Raw genomic sequence first — 25,235 nt, forward strand, 5'->3', positions numbered from 1 at the left:
TGGTCACAGAGCGGTCACTGGTCACAGCGGACAGTCTGAAAGAGCTCATGTTGAATCTGCATTTGAGTAGTTGACAAATAATGACATGAACTTGCTTTTTCAGCATCAGGATTTTTTTAAAAATGTCAGTTAATGTGTGTTTGTACATAATGAAAGATATTCATATAAAATAGATGCATATATAATTTATAATATATATATATATATATATATATTATATATTATATGTATATATAATGAACAATACTTGTTTTTATTTTAGTAAATTTTAATATTTTTCATTTTTGTTTTAAATAAATAGTAGTACTGCTATTATGAACCAGTAACCGTTATTAGTTCCCTATCACATTCTGCATTACCAATGCCACCGCTTGTGCGCGTGTTGCCAATGTACAGCTCTTACTTGGCAGATTCCTGAGTCGTGACTGCGCTGGCTATTGGCTGCCTGCTCCGTGCCAATCTGTGACTTCACTACTGGCACACACAGCGAAGGGAGACAGAGAGGGAAAAGAGCGAGAGAGTGAGCGAGAATAACACCATGGTTTAGCATGTAGAAGATTTCTCAGTTTCTGGACACACCTTAGCACTGCCATGTGCAGGCTTCCATTGCAGTGTTATGTAATAAGAGAGAACCACGGAAGGCCAGAGAAGAGACCACTCTCTTCTTTTCTCACTTTATTGTTCTCTCTTGCTCTCTCTGGTTTACACTTACATATAGTCACTTATTTTTAAATTATGGAGGAGAGGAACTTTTAAACAGTAATATATTGACCAAGATGGGTTGTTAACAACATGGAACAGCATTCTGGCACATTTGATTAAAGGGGTGGTTTATTATGATTTCACTTTTGAAACTTTAGTTAGTGTGTAATGTTGCTTTTAGAGCATAAACAACATCTGCAAAGTTATGACGCTGAAAGTTCAATGCAAAGGGAGATATTTTCTTTTAAATAATTCTCTGTTTAAGGACTACAACAAACGGCTGGTAGGGACTACAACGAGCTTCTTCCCAGGTTGGTGACATCACTAATCCTAAAATATACACAAACCCTGCCCCCGGGAACATGCAACAAAGGGGGTGAGGCCATGTTACTGCAATACAGGACATAACACAAATGCAATAGCATGTCATAAAAGCAAGATAACAACATGGCAAGTTATAATCGTAATTAAACTAAACTATACCTGTTCTGTCTTCATGCAGAATATATTCTCTGGCTCTGTAGTCATTTTACAACAGATCCCACTTTCCATCATTGTCCGACTCAGTTTTGAACATAAAAAGGCTGAACAGTTTCTAACATTTTAATTGAGCCTGCGTGAGGTAATCGGCGCTGCTAACATGAGCTCCTGAAACTCCGCCCTCTTCTTGAGAGCAGCAGCTCATTTGCATTTAACCCTTAAATGTATGACTGTTTCGCCAATCATTCTTACATATTCGGGTCTTTATCGACCCGGATATATATCTAACACGGAAGGATCTCTACCTGTCGTGATAATATAAAACTCCTCTGATATTAGAGTAACAATTACAGAAGAATAAAATAAATCGTATTTTGTTACCTTTTGGAGCTTGAAAGGGCTCCGTTTGAGCAGATGTTTTATGCCATCATCACTGTCCTAGTCAGAGCTCATTTCCCAGTAAATTCAGCAAATAATGGGCTAGTTTTATATTTGAGATCATGAATATGAGCCCATTTGCGATCTCAAACATATTCTCAGAACTATATAATTTTCAACATCTTCAAAATCATTATTTCAATCGCTAACAGCTTCACCAGATCCATCCAGTAACAGTTACAGTCATATTTGATTGCGTTCAGTACTCGCTCTGCAGTAAATCGCTGAGCCATTTCATGTTTCTCTTATTATTTCGTTTTCTGTCTGAATGAGTCGTCACTTCAGCATTGTGTATCAGACATTGCCACCTTGTGGAATAAAGGTGAATTGCACTTATTCTGTCATCTAAGATTCAATTATTGTCGTGCAGAAAAAATATATGTACACTCATACACACCTCGGGTCGTTTGCGACCCTATACAATTTTTACAAAAAATGAATACAAAAATAGACATTCTTTTATAATTTTATAATTTTTTTCTTGTTATATTCTTTATAATGAATTTATTGAGGAATACCAATAACTTTAAAAAACGAACGAGGAGGAGGGTAGTGAATGACGTCCCGGGTCACTAAAGACCCGAGGTATGCATTTAAGGGTTAAAGGGACACACAAAAAACGAAGCGTTATTGCTCACCCTCAAAAAGTGACAAATTTAACATGCTATAAAAAATTATCTGTGGGATATTTTGAGCTAAAACTTCACATACACACTCTGGGGACATCAGAGACTTATTTTACATCTTGTAAAAGTGGCATTATATGACCTATTTATTTACAGATTGTGTGTCAATGCAGTCCGTTCATGCAAGCAGTCAAGTTTCTGTTTGATCCAATACACACTGCCACCATTTTATGGGTGTACTCACTCAATAACCCTTTAAAGTTACAATATGTTACAATTTTTGGATTAAAATACACAAAAACCACAAGAATAATGTTATGTATATTTTATTTTTTATTGTTTAAATCTGGTCTGCTTGATTTATTGCGAGTACCATGTTTTACCATGCCTAATATCGATCATGCTTACTGTAATGTGCAACATATGTCTTATAGTAGCAGCTGAGCGAACATACAGAGTAGCATTATAACAACTTTCAACACACAAATATATATAATATGATAAAACAGGTCTACATTACGCCACATACATTTGACTGGAAGAAGCGGATGTGGCGACTGAGGCATAATAAAAGTTCTGCAGCTCTCGAGCTGTGTGTTGCATTTGTCTCTCATTAGCTTTCAGCCACACCCTGCTTCATACTATAGTAATGTTAATTAATCTTTAATACATTAGCTCATCCATGAATATGATTTCTGCCCAAGGCACATCAGATTCTTTTTCACCGGCTGTAGACTTGAGGACAACACCTCCCATGATTCTGTGAAAATCAAGGCGTCATCAAGCAATGCCTATTTTTTAAATAAGCGACCTCTAGTGGCCAAAAATGACATATTGTGCCTTTAAAGTGTATTACATTAAGCATTATGCTTAATTGTGCATGTTATTTCAAAGATAAAATGTTTGCCACCATAATATTATTATGCGTTTGTGTCTACATGATCTTTTTTGAGAACATGTCCAGGAAGTTATGTCTGTCTTAACAGTACCGTTGCGCCGACCGGACACCAGGTTAAAAGCGTGTTTCAGGAATAGATGCACTTTAAGTGAAGTGTGTTTGTGCATGAGTGTGTGTTGATGTTAGAATAAGTGTGTTTCAGGGTGAGTGTGTGGTTAAGCCCTATATGGAGGTGAAGGGATGGATGTCTTTCTCTAAATGACTGCAGAGCAATAATGATAATGGAAATGATGGCAGAGGTACAATATTCACAGAGGTAGAAAACCTCTCTCTATCCCTCTTTTTCTCTCTCTCTCACTACACACACGTCATGTTACAGACATTAACATACACCTTCTGCTTGTGTGTGCTTGTGAAGTTGCTCTTTCTCTTGTCCTTGAGAAGGCCACACACATGCTGTTTGCCTCATAAGGACAGGTGGGAAGGACGACAACAGAAAGCCAGAGAGAGAATGTAAGGATCTCAGTAATGGACGGAGAGAGTGTGTGTGTAACAGTGAGACACTGCATCAGTGTGTTATGTAGTTGTAAAGGGTGAAAGAGGTTTTCCATGTTTCTCTCACTCTCATTTTTCTTTCATCACAAACGTAAGGGGGACTAATAGGGAAAAAAAGCATTCATGGAAAAAGGAGGGAGCTGAGGGAGAGGTAGGGGGAACGTGAGGATGCAGAGGAAACGCGGGTGCTTGGTAACAAGGAGCGAGAGGGAGTGACCATCAGCTGTGTTGAGAGCAGGAGCAAAAAAACGTGATATTATAGTCCTTAGTTATGACTTTGTCGCTCCTTCAATTTAAATCTAAAGGATATTTCTTAAGGATATATTGTCCACCAGGTAAAAATCTGTGGGTACACTGAAAAAAATTTGGTGTGGTATTTTCTCTCAGAATTTGCAAGTAAATTTGACAAATAATTACTAAGAAATTGCAAGTAACACTTTTAATAGTATTTTCTTGTAAAACCTAATACAGATATTTCTACTATTATAACGCATATAAAAATAACGCAATTTGAAATATAATTCCTAAATATAGAATATATACGTTCCAACGTGACGTCGATCGTGACTAACTGATCAAAAATACAGCAAAAACTGTAATATTTTTAATTATTATTACAATTTAGTTGATCTGTTTTCTGTTTTAATATATTTTAAAATGTTATTTATTCCTGTGATGACAAAGCTGAATTTTCAGCATCATGTATACTCCAGTCTTCAGTGTCACATGATCCTTCAGAAATCATCCTAATAAGCTTCAGGGTAAGACAAAAACACAGTTTAGAAAATGGATTCATGTTGTATGTTCTCATTATATAATTTTTGTAAATTTTGAACACAAAAAAAGTTGCGGACAGCAGCTTAGATAGTTTAAAAGAAGAGCATTTATTTATAATAGAAACCTTTATAATAGGTTACATTTCAATACATAAATATATTTACTATATATATTTTATAAGTTTAATGCATCCTTGTACAATAGAAGTTTTAATTTTCTTAAAAAACATTTTTTTGCCCCTACATTTGTAACTTTGCTCAAATCTTGGTTTACTTCTCATAGTAAGCAACATGATTCTGGGTATGTCATGTCTGTAGCACAAATAGTGCAGGTCAAGTGCACCAAGGTGTAATGCTGAGACTTAAGGGCTAATCTAAATCCATAACCTTAAAGGGATAGTTCACCCAAAAATGAACATTCTGTCATCATTTACTCACACTCAAGTTGTTCCAAACCTTTATAAATTTCTTTGTTCTGCTGTACATAAAGGAAGATATTTGGAAGAATGTTTGTAACATTGTAAGCAGATTTTTTCCCCCTACTATGGTAGTCAATGGGGGGCGAGATCTGCTTGGTTGAGGGTGAGTAAATGAGGACAAAATTTTCACTTTTGAGTGAACTATCCCTTTAAGTGTGAGCAATAATAACAGGTATGTCAACATTATCAATGACTAAGTCTAAAGAAAGCTAAGTCAAGGAGGAGGAGAATACCATTTTGCAATGGATGATACATTTTAAGGAATTAAGTAATATCATCTTCCCAGTGGTGAAAATGGACTCTTCCAGTAGTCTGAAGCCATATGCTGATCAGATCAAACTCTCACTCAGAAGCCTGATATGAGAAGTTAGCAAAGAAGAGACCTATTCCACCACAAACAAGAGGCCTATTTTACAAACTTTCGTTCAAGTAAATAGATTGTGATACCAGATCGCTGTCGCACTCCCCAAACAAACAGCTTCATGTACCGCACAAATGCAGTGTATTCCCAGATGCCCCGGCCTGAGTGTACAGCATTGAATAATGTAGAGTTCGGCTGCATATCAGGATGACCTAGATTCAGCGTGAACGAAAAGCTGGAGGATTCCTGCGCCGTTTTATTGCAGGAACCAGCTGTTTTTGCATGCTGACAACATGAGCAACATGTAGAGGACATGCTAATGAGGCGGACTGTATGCAGTCAGTGGTTAAACTGCGGATAAGTATGACACTGTGGTCAGTCAGAGAATCCTCGCCGTATAAAAGGGTAAGGGAATGAAGATCAATCGAAAGGGGACACTTTATCTCTCACTTCTGGCCTGGTTGCCGCGGCAATACCGAGATTCCATCAATGACAGAGGGCCCGTTGCCCCGGCAACGGTTATGAATGAGAGGAGCCTGGTAACCGTGGAGACTCCGTAAAAGAGGAATCGCCGGTTGCTATGGTGATGCCGTGAATGGGGAGAGACCTGGTGGCGTGATGTTGGAGAGAGACTTCCACGACCGTCATCCACATCTTCTTTTTTTTTTAAGTAAATGAGCAAGACAACTCAGAATCTATTCTTAGAAACATTCTTAAAGCATACACATATGAACGTAATATGTATCTTAATATGTTATCATACACACATAAACTGTAAACAATATCAGCTATTTCACTAACTTCTACCAGACATAGCCACGCCCCTTTCTCCAAATCAGAAAATCCTTTCTGTCAATCATATTTCATATTTGGGTTATGATATGTCTTTCAAGGGTGCTAATTTTCTGATTATTATGTATAATGTTACAAACACAGGACCTACAGTTCAATAGAGAAGAGAAGGAGTGATAAACTGGTGTAGGAAGAAAAAGTAAAAAAGAGAGAGGCCTTTCGTCAATGTGTGTACTCTGATTGATTGTCAGGTTTTCCCCAGCAGACGAAGGCCTTGACGCTCCTGTGAATCCCTCACTCCCTTCCTCTATAACACCTTGTCATCGTCCTCTCCCAGGGGCCGGGAGGCTTTCTCTTTCCCTTTACCTCTCTCTCTGTTGCTCTGTCATTCTCAGGGCTAACCATGTGTCTTTCAATCTTTCCTCTCCGGTGTGTCCCAAATCACACTTCATTCCCTTCACAGGACTCTCCCACTGGTGCTGAGAGAGAGGGTAATGACTACCTCATGAAACACTGTGAGAAATACAGAGACTTATTTGGAAGTTAAAGGGGTACTTCACCCCTGGCAAAATTGGCTTTCAGTTAAACCTGGCTGCCTATACAGTAGAAAGGCAAAGAAAATGTTGAAATCATTTCTACCTGACTAGAGAAAGTGGTTGAGAGAAAAAAGGCTGTTGTCTTCTCTTGTGCCACTCCTACCAGTCTGCTAAGGATACGCTTACCAGAGTAAAAGACCACATTGCTTTAGTAGCAAATACTTCTTAGCAAACTTTTAGTCATAATGGTGTTGACTTGTATTGTTCCTGGGTGCTAGAATCCAGAGTAAACATTTAGCAGGAGTGAGTTACACTTTCCAGTAAAGGATCCAGAGCATTGTAGGCAGTGGCTAAATGCAGAGAATCGCAAATATGTCGTGACTAAAGATCTGAAAAACCTGTTTGTAGTCAACATTTCAAACTGGTTGACCATGAAAACAGTGTTTCGGCCAAGCATAGGCCATTCCATCAGTTCCGTCCAAAGAAAAAACGCTGTTGCGTACAGGTAAGAAAGCTGTTGCCATAGTCTTCTATTTTTATCATAAGACTGTTTAAAGAGTAGACAATGTATGATACAATGTTCAGTGATAAACCTACCCTTACAATAACTGTTCTGTTAATAACCCTCTGTTGATCCGACTGTCCGTACAAAAATGTGGAAATAGGTTTCACAAAAGCTTAGTTTAACGTAATGTACTAAAATAAATCAAACTTAAACAGAAAAAATTAATGAAAAATATATATCATATATTTTTTTAAAACACGCAGTAAAACTTTAACTAAAATAAAAATGGAAAATATAAAAATAAAAATGTATCCAAAATATTAACACTGACGTGAATGCAAATGCTAGTGTGTTACATTGTTACATTTTCAGAGCAACGGTTTGAAGGTAACCTTGCTGAGTAAGTTACTTTAAGTTAGTTAAATTGCCATTTACAGCTAGCTGTCTTGTATATCACTGCGGTTTGGGCTTTTTCACTGGGCCAATAAGCATCCACCTAGCAACCAAATAGCAATGTGCTAAAAACCACTTTGAACTTATTAGCAATCACATAACAACATCTGGACAGCCGCCTACAGTACCATAGAATCATGTTTTTCTATGGCCAACCACAATATACTAACATATGTTCTTCAGAAAATATAAAAATGTAATTTAAAGTTTCATTTATCAATCATAAATTGTACCTATTTCAGTATTGCCCAGTCAGTGTTAGTGTTGTGTTCAAAATAACACCGTTTCCTATGAAAGGCACTTTCTTTGACAGCTCACAACAGAGAGTTCTTATCAGCCAAATAGATGTGGACAGGGTTGCTATTTTATAACCCTAGCGCAGGGGCTACAGCCTTTCTTTTCAAACTTTTGCACATATACACACACTCTTTTCCTCTCTCCATCTGTCTCAAACTTGCACATACTCCTCCCTCTAACACACACACATATACACACACACACACACACACACGTCAGTCCACTCTTCCATCAAAAATACCGCAGGCCTTTTAGTGTAGTAGGATATCAGCGCAGTCAGCTGTGCTCTGTTATCCTGACTGCACTTACTGTACATAAAGTGTTTTTCACCGCCTGACCTGGAGGCAGTTTATTCCTTCCCGCATCTAAGTATCCACTGTTCCACAAAATAAAGTGTAAACTGATCTTATATCAGCAGCCGAAGCACTTTAGTCTTGATCTCTGATCAGTTCTTTAAGTGTCAAATGTAGATTTGCATCTGTCTCAGGCTTATTGAATCACACAAGATGGGTCATAAATAGGTGTTATTTGTTACGTGAGACAGCAGATATATGTAAATGAATTACTGACCGTTCCATCCAAATATCTCAGTTGAGTTTGCTCAAAGAGGGCACAGCCTACTGATCTGTGATCAGGTTTTCAATTTAGGTTTGGTTGTGAATATTCGAGACAGATCCTATTATATAGGGTTGGCGCCATCTCTTCCTCATTCTCAAAACATTATTGCCCCATGTGACATCACAAAATAACTAATATGATTCAGATCATTGATTGAATTAGTCACAGTGTTCTTGCCAATGGAACGGCTTAACAGGAAGAGCTGAAGACATTAGAGAATGAGTCAGGAGACAAGTTTGCTGCATTCTGTCCAGTCTCACTTAAGTCTATCCATCCATTCTCTCTCTTTTCTTTTAGCTTACGTAGGTGTTTGCTGCATATGATGGCAGAGCAGTTAAAGGCCTATTGACTGAGCCAGTGGCTGGCGCTCTATATCATAACCACTAATGAATGAGCTCTTAGCAACATTGGCAACGCTGCATATACAGGCAACAGCAGAAGGGAGTGAAAAACTGTTGGAAAAAGTGCAAGAAAGGACGGCTACCTGCTAAAACCTGAATTCAGTGTCAGTTCACTGTCAGTGTTATTATTTGAATTTTTTTCTTTTAGATACAGGGGTAAATGTACTATCATTTTTAAACATTTTATGTACATTTCTCAATACTGAGTAAAATTTTTCAACTAAATTTTCAATATGATATATGAGCAATATCACACCATGCAATTTGGCTGTATATGAGCATGTGTGAGTGTGATATTGCGTTTATACAACAGTTTGACGGCATGTCTTTAAAACCCTCTTTTGTGCAGAACTACTTCCTTCCGCCATCTCAAGTTGACAGTTTGACCGAGGCTTCATTACTAATTCTGAAATGTCACTTTAGAACTAGTTACGAAGGAATGTTGAGTCCCTCCATTGAAACTCATTGTATTTTGTACAGTATTATTGAGAGGGGGATCGCCTGAGCAAGCATTACCTGTGTCTGATATAACATTCATTCTTCAGGTCGATGTCCATAATATTATATCCATTATAAAAATCTGTTTGAATGTCCGCTGAGGAAAGCGATCTTTGTATTTGTCCATATTACAGTTAAGGTCATTTTCCATAAAAGCGCAAAAACAACGTCCTTTTTTTACAAAAGTCCCTTTCAATTTAAAAGTCTCTTGCGACTGACTCATTCACTCATAAAGTTTGCCTTCATCTAATCGCGTATTAATGTAACTTTCATTCAATCCATATTACGCACTAATGGACCCTTTCTCAATACAACATATTATTTATATGAAATAATATTTATTGTACAACAATATTTAAATTAACAATAATAGCCATTATAAATGACTATATGAAATAAACACAATTGTACAATTCAGTCAAATGTACAAAAGCAGTGCTCTACAGGATGTAAGTTAAATATTTGTTAAATATTAAATGTTTTATGTACCCAAAATGAATTATATCTCATGTTTAACCACTATAAGAGACAGCGCAAATCCCTAAAGCACTAGCCAAGATGAAGCTGTTCTCGGCGGGTACACGAGCACTGAACGGCTGCTGACGGCCTGGAGCTCGCATCTCCAAAAACGTCTAAACAAATTGTAAATGGGTGCTATGATTAAATATGAGTCATTTATTTCAGATCTAAACAACTACATTCTCGCCTAAAAAAAACTACAGTTCATGGTACAACAAGTGTAGTACTTGTAAAACAATACGGTGGATTTGATCGGCCACCATGACAGTCACTTCAAGCGGAATGATACAAACAGTGAAACGGTTCCCGTGGCGATACTGGTAGAATATTGCATGGCTGGAAAGACATCTCAGCCAATCAGATTTGAGAACCAGACCAGAACGAACTGTTGTGTGTGTGTGTGTGTGTATGTGTATGTATGTATGTATATATATGGTTTATTTTATTTTTAAAGTATTGATTATGTATAAGCAACAAAATATTAAGGGACAAAAGACAAAAAAGAGATAAAAACAGTGGGATAAAATTAAAAGATGAATGCATGAATGCCCTGACTGTCATAACTGAATATGTTGCTACCTGACACACAGGCGCACGCACACACACACACACAAACACACACGCACACGCACACACACACACACACACACACACACACACACACACACACACACACACATTTAAAGATCAGATGATCAGACCAGTGTGTGATGTGAGAACAGAGCAGTGTGTGATCAATTATTTACCTGCGATTGACCTCTTCTCAGGATAGTGTGTATGCATGTGACTATACTATAGTTCGGGCACAAATTTGTCCCCAGAAATGAGATAATAAAACTTCCCTTTGAAGGAGTCGTAGGAGAAGGAAAAAAAATCCTGATGAGCAGATGACTTAATACGAATGGAAGAGCAGAAAGTAGATTAAAGCTGTTGGTTTTAATGAACATGCATTAACTGTTTTTTTGCCTCCTTTCTCTCTGTTTTCTTTTCTTCTGTCTTCCAGTATCCTGTCCTCCGTGGGGTCAGAATTAGACCTGCGGACATTGCGAGCAGTCAGAGTGTTGCGGCCGCTAAAATTGGTGTCAGGAATTCCAAGTAAGTGTTCTTTCTGTCTGCATTGATCTATGAATGTCAGAGCTCTTTGCGCAACATGCAATAATATCAATACTCTCCAGGCCTGCAGGTGGTGCTGAAGTCCATCATGAAGGCCATGATTCCACTTCTGCAAATTGGCGTGCTCTTATTTGTGGCCATCCTTATGTTTGCCATTATTGGCCTGGAGTTCTATATGGGCAAATTCCACCGCACATGCACCGACAATGTCACACGTGAGCTTTTCTCAAAGACAAAAGAAAAAATGTTGACCTTTGAATTGTATGCCTTTTACCAAGCCCTGTGCATTTACATTATTCAGATGAGATGTATGATGAACAGCCCTGTGGTGAAGCTCTGCCTGCTCGAGTGTGTGAGGAAGGGTATTGTATGGAATACTGGATCGGGCCAAACTATGGCATCACACAGTTCGACAACGTCCTTTTTGCCGTGCTTACTGTTTTCCAGTGCATCACCATGGAGGGTTGGACTGATATGCTTTATTACGTAAGAGTTAAAGGCAATGATTTAACATTGATCACATTTTTTAAAATGTACTTTGGATCCAGATTATAATATGTTGATAAATATGTGTGTATTACAGAGCAATGATGCCTTAGGGAGTGCCTGGAACTGGATGTACTATGTTCCCCTTATCATCATAGGATCCTTCTTTATGCTTAATCTGGTGTTGGGTGTCCTCTCAGGGTAAGATCTATCTATCTATCTATCTATCTATCTATCTATCTATCTATCTATCTATCTATCTATCTATCTATCTATCTATCTATCTATCTATCTATCTATATATCTATCTATCTATATATCTATATATCTATCTATCTATCTATCTATCTATCTATCTATCTATCTATCCATCCATTCATCCATCTTTTCTCCATTCTTTGTCTGTCGATCATTCTTTTGTTCTATCATCTTCATCTATATGTCTACCTCTATCTATATGTTCTATTTATTGTGTCTGTTGTATCTATTGTTCTATTCATCCATCATTTATATAAAACAATGTTCCTATATTAGTTTTTGATTAATAAGTTGCTAACTACAGGTATCTTTCTGTCTGTCTGTTTTTATTTGTCTGGTTTTTCCCCAGTGAGTTTGCCAAAGAAAGAGAACGTGTGGAGAACAGGAGCGAGTTCCTGAAGCTCAAACGTCAGCAGCAGATAGAGAGAGAACTCAATGGATATCTGGAGTGGATCTGCAAAGCAGGTCTGTGCATAAAACACACAAACAAATGTATAGATGTAAATGAATGTCCTGATTTATCTGCAGAAAGTAACCATTAGTTTAGATTAGTTTTGACCTGTTGGTGTTTTTGCATAAAGAAAATGCATGTAAAAATACTGGAAGCTTAACATTTAGAATACATCAAACGTTTATCAATGCTTTCTGTGTCTCTTTTTACAGAAGAGGTCATACTCGCTGAGGATGACAATGGCCCCGGTGACAGTATGAATGTTTATGTTTTTGTGCATGCTAAAGAAAGAGAATTTAAACAAACTATAATGGCTAAAATGCAGTAATAACTCACAGGGCCCCTGAATGTGTTTTTGCACAGGATCTCGTCGCAGGCCCACATTAAAGAAAAACAAAGCTGACCTGTTAAATCCAGAAGAAGGAGAGGACCATATGGGAGACGCAGTTGGTAAGAATCATTTAGATCAAATAGGAAGACAACTATGATTATTTAATTCAATTGATTAGTTCACCCAAAAATGAAATTTCTGTCATTAATTACTCACTCTCATGTTGTTCCACTCTTGTAAGACCTTCGTTCATCTTCGGAACACAAATTAAGATATTTTTGATGAAAAAATGTGAGTTTTTTTTTTTAATCCTTCATAGAAAGCAACACAATTGCCACATTCAAGGTCCAGAAAAGTAGTAAAAACATTGTTAAAATAGTCAACATGACTACAGTGGTTCAATGTTAATGTTATGAAGCGACGAGAATACTTTTTGTGTGCAAAACAAACCAAAAATAATGACATTATTCAATAATTTCCTTTCTCCCCTGTCTTTCACCTACACTGTTTTTTTTTTTTTGGCACACAAAAAGTATTCTCGTCGCTTCATAACATAAAGGTTGAACCACTGTAGTCACATTGACTATTTTAACAATATCTTTTCTACCTTTCTGGACCTTTAATATGGTACTTACGTATGGAGCTAATATTGTGCCATAATTAAACAAACAAATCCAGCATTTTGCAAACAAACACAATCTAATTTGCAAAGGAAAACTCCACTCACAAACAAACAGAAAGTGATGTGCAAATACAAAGGTTAGTTTGAGCTAAAACGCAGAGGAGTAACAAATAAATGTTTTGTGTTTTACAAATAAATAAATGAGCCTACATCATATTTCACAAATAAATACAAACCATCCTACAAATGGCATGTAACTTTTGAACAAATACTAAATCTAGTGCATACACCTGTCTGTTATGACTGTAAATGCGTTAAATAATAATAATATATAATTTTATAGCGCCTTTAAAAGTTGTATCTCCAAGCGCTTTACAAGAACATACAAATACAATACAATGGAATAGGGGAAATAAAAGATAGAAACATACATTAAAACACATTAAAGACATTAAAGCCTATATATTTATGATATCGTATATCCTGAGAAAAAAATACATTTACAAAGAGTTTACAGCTGATGAAAAAGAGCGGTGAACAGGTGAGTTGGGCATTTCTCAATATCAAGTTCGCAAAGTTCGGTAGCCTAATTCTGCATTATCTGCAAAATGCAACACTAGCAATCTTAATAGCTTCACTCGGCTCACTCACCAGTTATCTCTGTATGTATAACCTCCAGCAACATGTTATACAAAACATGTTATAAAACACCAATCTGCCTCATTTCGTTTTCATTTAAACATATTAGGCTAATAGCCTCACAAATTTGGTTCAGGCAACGCTTACATTGATTATCTTTACTGCATGTACAGTACCGGTCAAAAGTTTTTGTAAACATTAAGCATTTTTTTATGTTTTTGAAAGTAGTCTCTTAATCTCACCAAGGCTGTATTTATTTGATCAAAAAAACAGTAATAAAACTGTGAAATATTATTACAATTTCAATTAACTGGTTTCTGTTGTATATTTCAAAATGTAATTTATTCCTGTGATCAAAGCTGAATTTTCAGCATCATTACTCCAGTCTTCAGTGTCACATGATCCTTCAGAAATCATCATACTCACCTGTTCACCGCTCATTTTCATCAGCTGAAAATTTCTTGTAGACTTTTTTTCAGGCTTTCCTATAGCCTATATATTGTCTTGAAATGTGTTCTAATGCATGTTTCTATCTTTTATTGCCCCTATTCTATTTTATGTGTATGTTTTTGTAAAGTGCTTTGAGACGCAACTTTTAAAGGTGCTATAAAATAAGTTTATTATTATTAATTATTATTATTATTATTTAACACATTTCAGGGCTTCTCCCTGGACATTAGCGTAAATTGACCCATAGCAAAGCGCCATCTGCTGTTTTGGAAGAGGAAGTTGCTCAACTGCATTTATCAGAAAATCTGCCTGGACACATTTGTGAGAAAATCAAGCCGAGAGATCTCATAAAAAGTGTTATACAATCGTAACAGACAGGTGTATGCACTAGATTTGGTGTTTTTTCGTTGGTTACATGCCATTTGTAGGATGGTTTGTATTTATTTGTGAAATATGATGTAGGCTCATTTATTTATTTGTAAAACACAAAACATTTATTTGTTACTCCTCTGTGTTTTTCGCTCAAACTGACATTTGTATTATTCTGTTTGTTTGTGAGTAGAGTTTTCCTTTGCAAAGCAGATTGTGTTTGTTTGCAAAATGCTGGATTTTCTTGTTTAATTGTGGCACAATATTAGCTCCATACTTACGTTGCTTTCTATGGGGGATAAAAAAAAAAAACTCTAGGATTTCATCAAAAATCTCCTAATTTGTGTTCCGAAGATGAACGAATTGTCTTACAGGTTTGGAATGACATGAGGGTGAGTAATTAATGACAGAAATTTCATTTTTGGGTGAACTAACCCTTTAATATGTTTCTTTAATTTGAAACGCATATAATGGCTTAAACTGAAATGCGTATGTTCCCAGGCTCGCCGTTTGCTCGTGCGAGCATAAAGAGCGGAATGGGTGACGGAACTCCATTTAGCAAGAAAGAACGGCGTCTTCGCTTCTTAATTCGAAAGATGGTAAAGACTCAGGCATTCTACTGGACAGTCCTTAGCCTGGTGGGACTCAACACACTGTGCGTGGCCGTCGTACACTACGATCAGCCTGAGCTACTGTCAGATTTCCTCTGTGAGTTGATTGTTTGTACATTTCTTATTGTGGCAGACCTATTTTTGAATCTGGCCAGCATTATGTCCCATTGTCCAATTCACTTCTCAAATAGTTTTCAGTTTCCTCTACTTTTGCTGTCAGTAAACACCCTCCTTTCTCACTTCTGTTTCCTTTTCTTATCTCTCTTTGTCTTTTTCTCCAGATTATGCTGAGTTCATTTTCCTAGGCCTCTTTATGTCAGAGATGCTGATTAAGATGTACGGACTGGGGACGCGCCCTTATTTCCACTCCTCATTCAACTGTTTCGACTGTACTGTGAGTGCCCTTCTCTCTTGGCCCATTTAAAGTCTCACTTTCTCTCCCTTTTGCTTTTTTTTATATCTCTGCCTCTGTTTTTAACCTCCACAAGCCACTGACCTACATTAGATGCAGACTTAAGTCCTTGTTAGCCAGTCCTCAGAGTGTTCCTTATTTGTTTTGGGATTTGACTGTGTACGTGTTTCAGGTCATCGTCGGCAGCATATTTGAGGTGTTCTGGGCCATGGTAAAGCCAGGGACGTCCTTTGGAATCAGCGTGTTAAGAGCTCTCCGACTGCTTAGGATCTTCAAAGTCACCAAGTGCGTTCTGTTGCTTTCATTCAATCACTGAGTCATTCATCACAGAGTTTTGTTGGTTTTTGTGTTGTCCCCCTCTTGAGATTTGAACTAAGTACAAGATTACACTGCTGATTTCTCATGTCATGAAATTGTTTTCTCACCCTTACATCGCTTCAAACCACTTTCAACATGGAATACAAAAAGAGTTCATGCACACTGTTCATGCTGCTCTTTTCCATGCAATGAAAGTCATTGGAGACTGGGGCTTTCAGGTTGTAATAATGACGAATGAAAACATCATCAAAGCAGTAGTCTATATTCCATGTCTTCTAAAGACATATGATAGATTTGTCTGAATAAAATACTGCAATTTAACCCATTTGTGAATCTGAGTTTGAAGCAATGTCTGATGGTAAATGATAATAGCTATTTATAAAACACTGTCATAGTTTGTTCAAAATTTTTAGTGTTTACTATGTTTCTTTCTCTGCCTCTCTGTCTTTTTCAGATATTGGGCGTCTTTGCGTAATCTTGTAGTATCTCTTCTGAACTCCATGAAGTCCATTATCAGTTTACTTTTCCTTCTCTTCCTCTTCATCGTGGTCTTTGCTCTTCTCGGCATGCAGCTGTTTGGTGGACAGTCAGTATAGATCTACACCCCGCTGCCAACACTCTTAATCAGTTTCTCAGATACAAATGACCAATTACTATGCATAGCGTGTTATCAATGTAAAAGTCCATTTGATTTTTTTCTTTTTTCTTTTTTTGCCAGGTTTAACTTTGAGCAAGGCACTCCTCCCACAAACTTTGATACTTTCCCTGCTGCCATTATGACAGTGTTTCAGGTAGGCAGGTTATGTTGGCTTGACAATAGTTTAGGCATAACATTAAGGCATGTACAGATAAAAGAAAAATAGCTAATTTAAAGAACATACATGTGTGTGGATGAAATATGAATACACTTCTGTTTTATGTGATAAAATAAGACCAAGTTTATGTGTTTCAAGAGCTCCTGTTTATATTTCTCAGATTCTAACAGGAGAGGATTGGAACGTGGTGATGTATGATGGCATTGAGTCTCAGGGAGGGGTGGATAAAGGAATGATCTTCTCCGTATTCTTCATTGTCCTCACACTCTTTGGCAACTGTATCCTTCTTAATCACATACAAACACACAAGCATTTTTGTTACTAAATACTGTAACAACACCCCTACTGATAATTTCTGACATTTTGGCTGCGTGAGATTGTCCGGTTTTGTTGTTGTTGAAGTGCGAGCTGTTAAAGCTCCGCCCTCTTCTGGAAAGGTGGCCGGGAGCAGCAGCTCATTTGCATTTAAAGGGACACACACCCTATTTGGGTGTTTTTGCTCACACCCAAATAGGGGCAAATTTGACAAGCTATAATAAATGACCTGTGGGGTATTTTTGAGCTGAAAATTCACAAACACATTCTGGGGACACCTGAGACTTATATTACATCGTGTGAAAAGGGGCAAAATAGGTCCCCTTTAAGTGATCAGTCATGTATATTTAGAACTTTCCACTTTCCACAGGGTCGATGACAAACTTTGCAAAACACAAGTCCTGTCTGTTGTTTCTTAACCCTGTGCTCTCAGACACACTACTGAATGTATTCTTGGCTATCGCTGTGGACAACCTGGCCAATGCTCAGGAACTAACTAAGGTTAAACACAATTTCTCTGTCTCAGATTCACCATTCATTTCTCCCCAGAACCATTTAGCTCATTTTTATATGCCATGCAATGGTTAGCGGCTGTCAGTGCTGTACTTTTTTTCTATTTTCTAGGATGAGCAAGAGGAAGAGGAGGCCACATCACAAAAGCTTGCTCTCCAGAAAGCGAAAGAAGTGGCAGAAGTGAGCCCACTGTCTGCTGCCAACCTCTCTATTGCTGCGTGAGTTACTCTACACACTAAAAATCAACACCTTTACAAATACGGATACACACACGAATTTACCTAGCTGTCTAAATGGGGATGTTTCTTTTGACTTCTACTTTTCTTAAAGGTGAATTGCAAAAATAATGACTGCTGTGGATCGAACAAACAGAATTCAGGGGACAATTTTTGCCAATGTTGTGCCCAAAAGTAATAGCTAGGTCAGAGACACTCACACCATAGCAATGAAGCCATACCTAGTTTTTCATAAATATTCATGATCAAAAGGTGAAATCCTTACAAGACACCTCTGACACTCAGGGACACGTAAATACCATGAATATGCATATGTATGCAAATAAGTCCTAATACAGAAACTGACATAATATACAGTAGTTCACAATTTAACTTTATTACTGTAAGAGGCCATGTCTTATGTCACATGAATTTGATCTGGTACCATAAGCTGGTTTAAAAAGACAAAAGCCTAGCTTAGCTGAGTTTAGCTTAGCCTGTCAGCTTTATCATCTTGTCTGAGTAAATCCACTCTAATTCACTTTCCAGCAGTCTTGCTTAAACCTGCCTGATCATACAGTATGAAACCCCGTTAGGACCACTTCTGTTTCTGTTGTTAGGGATAGTTCACCCAAAAATGGAAATATTTGTCATTTACTCAACTTTATGTTGTTCCAAAGGGAGTGTCTCCCCCCAAAACACCAAAAATCACAATAAAAATACCATCAAAATTCATATGACTATACAAGTCTTTTGAAGGCATGCCTCAGAACACATATTATGAGTTAAATTTGCAGTTGAACTACAGTTGTATGTGTGGTATCTGTGTGTGATGTGTGTTTTTGTGGTTGCACTATAAGGTGTTTGGTTCTGCATTGAATTCCTCATTCAATTACAAAAAGTGGTTAATATGTTTTCAGTTTTTTATGTGTGTGTATGTGTGTATTTTACAATCAACTAACACTTTAACTATGACCTATCCAGACAAGATGCGACGAGTTTCCAGCGATAAAATTTGTCTTTCCACACTGAAAGCAAAAATGCTGAACATTGTGACACAATCAAGCAGAACATATTTGATGTTTAATACAGTTACATGGAGATTTAAGACCAATGTGATTTTACTGTCGTCATTGTATTGTGTCTGGTAAGGACATGGTTACACACTTATAGTGAAAAGTGAAATAGTCCATTTATTTTTAAGTGAATAAATCTGTTAATAGCATGACTTACATGGTTAATCAGATAAGTTTAGGGATAACTTGGCACAAACCTGGAATTTGGAATAGTTAGTCTGCCAGCAAGCAGGTTTGAGAAGTCAGATATTTCGCTTGTTTTGAAAAGCGTAAAATTCCTGGTTTATGCCAAGTCATCCCTGAACTTGTTTGACTAATCAAGTGAGTTACCTTCAGTGAACAGAACCCTATGAGGCCTGTTCGCTTTGTCAGCTGTTTTCTGTGATAGTTGTGGCAGCGTTGTTTTTATGTTCCTTGTTTCACCCCCCTCTCCTCAGAGTTACAGTAAAATCTGAACGTATCGATGCCACAGACAGTTTACTGGACTGGTATTTATTCATTTACTTACTCCTTTTTTGTTCTGTATCCCTTTTTTTTTGCCTTCCACCTTCCTCATGTTTTGTATGGATGTTTTTTTTTTTTTGTTACCAGCTGCTGTAGCTGCAGTTTTGTGTTGTAACACTGAGGCTGAGGTATCATTGGCTGTGATGACACACACTGTCTTTTCCTCAGCAGCACTGCAAGCACAGGGCTGCTTGTATCGCTGTTTTAGTCTCGATCCATTTCTGCCTTCCTCTCTCTGTCTGTCTGTCTGTCTGAACATGTCTCAGTGCTCAGTGCTGTTGTTCAGTATGTCATCCCCCCCCTTCACAGAATTCATGAGCCACATCCATGTTCTCTTGCTGGGGACTAAGGGGACACTATCATTTCCTTTCACCCTGGGTCATCGCTCATAGATGCTTTAAGGGAGGAAAACCTAGGCTTTTCTTCCTCCCTTGGTTAAAACCATTCTCTGTTTCTGTCTGTCTCTATTTCTTCATTCTGTAGTAAAGAGCAGCAGAAGAACTCGAAAGGTTCTAAGTCGGTGTGGGAACAGCGCACAAGCGAGATTCGCAGACAGAACCTGATGACCAGCAGAGAGGCACTTTATAATGAACTTGATGCAGAAGATCACTGGAAGGTCAGAGACAATTCATAGATCCTGAATGAAGTGATTATGTTATGTTTTTGTTTTTTGAAAAAAAAAAAAAAAAAAGATAACTTTTTTGTTCTTTTGAACTTTTTCATCAGAAAATCCTGAAAAAATATTTTCCACAAAAATATTAAGCAGCACAACTGTTTTCAACAATGACAATAATAATAATAAATGTTTTTTGAGTTTTTTTTACTATTTTGTTCCCTCAGTTTGCTAAATCGTGTGCAAGATTTACTAATTCGTTCCCCCAATTTTCTAAATCGTGCACACGATTTACTTTTTGTTCCCTCGATTTGCTAAATCATGCGCACGATTTATTATTTCGTTCCCTCAATTTACTAAATTGTGCGCATGATTTACTATATTTTACTATTTCATGTTTTAGCAAATCGAGGGAGCGAATTAGTAATTTGTGCGCACAATTTAGCCTACTATTTTTTTCCTGCATGTCAAAATAATACAGAAATTTAACATTAGATATAAATAATAATTTCATATCGACCATCATTTATATATATTGTTGCTTTCCCAGTTCACAAAGAACAGGTTTTGTAACATATTAAGAATGTAAATGGGTCAATTTTGATTTCATGTTGACCACTCTTTTTCTTAGGAAAGTTAAATTTTTGAATTGATCAAATCTACTTTTTGTATCTCTAGATGAACTACCGCAACCGTACTGACATGAAGACCCACTTGGACCGCCCACTAGTTGTTAATCCTCAGGAGAACCGCAACAACAATACCAACAAGCCCCGACCGGGTGAACCAAACCCCCAGGAGCTGAACCAGCAGAGGGGTGAAGAATATCTGCAGCACCAGCCCCGATACCACCACCATCACAGTCATCATCATCACCACCACCACCATACCCACTCCAGCCGCCAGTCCCTACACCACCCAGAGCTGGGGGAGGCAGGGTGCGAATATGCCCAGAGAGGAGGCGAGGACGTGGAGGGCGCAGGGGAACACAGGCGACCCCGACACCACCAGCACAGAAGGAGGGATGAAGATGGAGGAGAAAGAGGGAGGAGACACAGAGAACACCACAGCAGAGGAGAGACAGGAGGAGAAGGGGAGGAGGGCCAAGAGAAGAGGCAGAGGAGGCATCGCCATGGAAACCATGGGGATGGAGATGGAAGGAGGGATAGGGAACGGAGTCGACAGCATCAAGCTAGAAAGTGAGTGTACTGAATTTGCGTGTCTGTGTTTGTTTAGTCAAGTCAAAGTCAAGTCAAAATTTATTTATATAGCGCTTTTACAATTGGTAATTGTTTCAAAGCAGCTTTACATATTAGAAGCACAGAAAAAAGGGAAGTGGTTAAAAATAAGCTGTACAAACAAGCGTGGTAATATGTAACATATACAAGATGGTGCTACATTAAGCCAATGTCGGCTGACTCCCAGGGGTGGAAAAAACCCCCTAGGAGAAAAACCCAGCGTGCTAACACTGGGAAAAAAGTCCTAGGAGGGAAAAAACCCCTTGGAAGATATATATAATATATGTAAATGGATATGGAGATCAAAATCTGAATTATACATTTTTATTATAGAGATTAAAAATAGATTATATATAAATATATGTAAGCGGATACGGGGATTAAAAATCTGAATTATAGATGCAGCCAGAACTGGATCTGTAGGCCCATTGTCTCCTGGGCTACGTTGTAGTCAGGTCCAGACACAGGTTCTCCATCTGATCTGGATACGGCCTGGATCCAGCACCCGGCAAACCTCAGGATAAGCAGAGAGACAGATATTAGCGTAGATGCCATTCTTATTCTGATGTACAGGTATATCTAGTGTTATAGGAAATGTTCTCGGTTCCGGCCGACCTAATTATTGCAGCGTAACAATCCTTTAACGGATTTGAAAAATGTTAATGTATTGATAATGTGTTATGTGTATGCAAGAGCAAAGAGATGTGTTTTTAGTCTAGATTTAAACTGACAGAGTGTGTCTGCTTCCCGAACAATGCTAGGAAGATTGTTCCAGAGTTTAGGTGCTAAATAGGAAAAGGATCTGCCGCCTTCAGTTGATTTTGATATTCTGGGTATTATCAACTGGCCTGAATTCTGAGATCGCAATAAACGTGAAGGACTATAATGCATTAAGAGCTCACTTAGGTACTGGGGAGCTAAACCATTTAGAGCTTTATAAGTAAGTAGCAAGATTTTAAAATCTATACGATGTTTAATAGGGAGCCAATGTAATGTTGACAGAACTGGACTAATATGGTCATACTTTCTGGTTCTAGTAAGAACTCTAGCTGCCGCATTTTGGACCAACTGTAGTCTGTTTAAAAGCCGAGCAGAACAACCACCCAGTAGAGCGTTACAATAATCTAGTCTTGAGGTCATGAATGCATGAACCAACTGTTCCGCATTTGTCATTGAGAACATATGTCGTAATTTAGATATATTTTTTAGATGGAAGAAGGCGGTTTTACAGATACTAGAAACATGACTTTCAAATGAAAGATTGGTATCGAAGAGCACACCCAGGTTCCTAACTGAGGACGAAGGTTTAATGGAGCACCCGTCAAGCGTTAGGGAGTATTCAAGGTTTTTTCGTGAGGAAGTTTTTGGTCCAAAGATTAGGATATCAGTTTTTTCTGAATTTAATAATAAGAAATTTCTTGTCATCCAGTTTTTAATGTCAGCTATGCATTCTGTTAGTTTTGTGAATTTGTAGGTTTCGTCAGGGCGCGAGGAAATATAGAGCTGAGTATCATCAGCGTAGCAGTGAAAACTAACACCATGCTTCCTAATTATCTCTCCTAAGGGCAGCATGTACAGAGTGAAAAGCAACGGTCCTAGTACTGAGCCTTGTGGTACTCCATATTGAACTTGTGATTAAAACTGCACAGGAACTTGATGAATTTAATTGAATCAGTGAATCATTATACAGAAAACAAAGTTGAAAGATCACTACCATAAACGTCCCTTGTGTATTTATATTTATATATTATAAAAACGAATAAAAATTACAAAAACGTGCAACAGACTAAAATGAAAAAGAAAACAGAAAATATAAAAATAAACATAAAATATTATTAAAAATATAATAATATATTAATGATACTAAAATAACACTGTAGAGAATAAATTAATAATTCTAAATCAAAGCAGCTAATTACAGTATAACTGTTTTTTCATCTGTTAACTTCTCCTTCTCCTCCTCGTTTTTGTTTATTTTTGTATTTTAAGAGAGGCTAGTTTATCGACGGCTCGTCCAATTCAGCCAGGTCTTCCACACACAGAGAGCCAGTACAGTGAGGATCTGGACAACCTGCGAAACAGTAGCAAGATGGCCATCCATGACCCTGATCCCGATCTTTATGACCCCTACTGTGACCCAGAGCAGGCCAATAACCTGCTGAACCTGCGTGGACCAGATTTCCATGACAGCAGTCTCATTCTGACAGACTCCACCAAAACCCCCAGCAAACTCGACCACACTGCCATAGATATGCCCCCGATTTACCCTTCATTCAACGCCAAGTTACAAGGTGAGGGATGCGCATGTGCATGTGTGATTACATTTTAGGAGTATTTAACAGGACAGTTTACCCAAAAATGAAAATACTCACCTTTATATCTTTCCAAGCCTATATGACTTTTTTTCTTCTGTAAAATGCAATGCAATTTTGATAAATAATAATATTTTGATAATTTTTAATATTCGTACAATACAAATCAATAGTCCAGTATTGTTTTTTACCCCATTGACTTTCATTTTATGGGCAAAAACTGTTGAAAGATTTCTTTCAAATAGAATGTCACTAACGTTTATAACATTAGGGTGAATACATTTTCATTTTTTTGTGTGTGAACTATTACTATAATTTTTGTCCCACATCTACGCACCTGTGTTAAATGTTGCTTGAGATTGGTCTTGAAAACATTTTTAAATTAACTAAAAATACTAATTTTTAAGTTTTATTTATTTAAAAAAAAAAAAAAAATATATATATATATATATATATATATATATATATATATATATATATATATATATATATATATATATAAAATATTTAAAGGTAAAAATTGCAGTTATAAAAAAGAATTTTTTTTTTTTAATAATTAGAATTATTATAAAAATTGCAAATAGTGTCGAAATAGTTTTAGCATGTTCATGAATATGGCAATGTTAATGTTTTTTGGTCTTGGCGGACTAGATCTGCTACGCTGCTGCTGCTGTTGATTATTGCTGCTGCTGCTGCAGAGCAAGTATGGACTTGCTACTGCTAATAGATACACAGACAAGCTGCTGTGAGTATGTAAGATATGCTGCTGCTGCTGCATAAATAGACAGATAAAAATCCTGTAGCAGATCTAGACAGGTGGAGCTGGGGAAGGTGGAGGGTTTCAGAGAAACTCTGAGTGTGCATTGCAGGACTAGTTTACAGCAAACAATGAACCAGACTTTTTAAATGTTAAGCAAGCAATCTCATTGGCTGCAGGATCATCAGAGGCCAATCAGCTTGTGCCATGCAGTAAAGATGTGATTGCTTGCAGACTGTAGGTAAAGGACCTATCAGCCTGTGCCCTCTAGAGTTTTATGACTGAACTAGATATTTATTATAAGGAAAAACAGCTAAGCATGAAAGATTTTTTTTCTTTTCAGATTCTGTGCAAGCCTATGTATAAGTAAGATTATGCATTTATGGTCAGAAAATGATTAATGTTTAAAAACTGATGTTGGACTATTTGATACTTGATTATGTTTGTGGATTTCTGAGCACTTCTTTGTTCCCACGTTTCCCTTCCCATTCATTATGCAGTGAACAAAAATGCCAACACAGAGCCAGCTAAAGAAGGAGAGAAGAAAGAAGAGGAGGAAGACAATGGTGGTGATGAAGACGGCCCCAAACCCATTCCCCCATTCAGTTCATGTTTCATTCTTTCCACAACCAACCCGTAAGTGTGCGTGTGAAAGTGTGAAAGCACATGTGAGCAAAGTAAATGTTATTCATCATAACCAATGTGAGTTTTCAGGTTCCGGAGATGCTGTCACTACATACTGACGCTACGTTATTTCGAGATGTGTATTCTGTCAGTCATCGCTATGAGCAGTATTGCATTAGCGGCTGAAGATCCCGTGTGTCCAGAATCACCTCGAAACAACGTAAGACTAACGTTCTGAATATTTTTTGTGTTCCAACTT

At 37.5% G+C, this 25,235-nt stretch overlaps 1 protein-coding gene across 15 annotated transcripts in view; it reads left to right on the plus strand.

Annotated features, from left to right (window-relative positions):
* Positions 1–25,235, plus strand: part of cacna1ab (calcium channel, voltage-dependent, P/Q type, alpha 1A subunit, b) — a 153,614-nt gene that overhangs the window by 74,881 nt on the left and 53,498 nt on the right. For 11 of the 15 annotated variants that reach the window (XR_007182217.1, XM_048173265.1, XM_048173253.1 and 8 more), the window contains exons 6-26: positions 10,938–11,029; positions 11,110–11,262; positions 11,349–11,533; positions 11,631–11,734; positions 12,141–12,256; positions 12,455–12,496; positions 12,606–12,692; positions 15,155–15,361; positions 15,546–15,658; positions 15,849–15,961; positions 16,449–16,580; positions 16,713–16,785; positions 16,970–17,087; positions 17,558–17,625; positions 17,749–17,855; positions 19,366–19,416; positions 19,916–20,048; positions 20,724–21,244; positions 23,273–23,574; positions 24,853–24,988; positions 25,067–25,196. Coding sequence is in view for 14 of the 15 variants with exons in the window: in XM_048173265.1 (XP_048029222.1) it covers positions 10,938–11,029; positions 11,110–11,262; positions 11,349–11,533; positions 11,631–11,734; positions 12,141–12,256; positions 12,455–12,496; positions 12,606–12,692; positions 15,155–15,361; positions 15,546–15,658; positions 15,849–15,961; positions 16,449–16,580; positions 16,713–16,785; positions 16,970–17,087; positions 17,558–17,625; positions 17,749–17,855; positions 19,366–19,416; positions 19,916–20,048; positions 20,724–21,244; positions 23,273–23,574; positions 24,853–24,988; positions 25,067–25,196 (2,983 nt within the window). In the remaining variant the exon portion in view is untranslated. The remainder of the gene's footprint in view (positions 1–10,937; positions 11,030–11,109; positions 11,263–11,348; positions 11,534–11,630; positions 11,735–12,140; positions 12,257–12,454; positions 12,497–12,605; positions 12,693–15,154; positions 15,362–15,545; positions 15,659–15,848; positions 15,962–16,448; positions 16,581–16,712; positions 16,786–16,969; positions 17,088–17,557; positions 17,626–17,748; positions 17,856–19,365; positions 19,417–19,915; positions 20,049–20,723; positions 21,245–23,272; positions 23,575–24,852; positions 24,989–25,066; positions 25,197–25,235) is intronic. The other 4 variants (XM_048173261.1, XM_048173264.1, XM_048173267.1 and 1 more) reach the window with 1 other exon arrangement.

Source organism: Megalobrama amblycephala, linkage group LG21 (assembly GCF_018812025.1).
Source record: "Megalobrama amblycephala isolate DHTTF-2021 linkage group LG21, ASM1881202v1, whole genome shotgun sequence".
NCBI classification, from domain to species: domain Eukaryota; kingdom Metazoa; phylum Chordata; class Actinopteri; order Cypriniformes; family Xenocyprididae; genus Megalobrama; species Megalobrama amblycephala.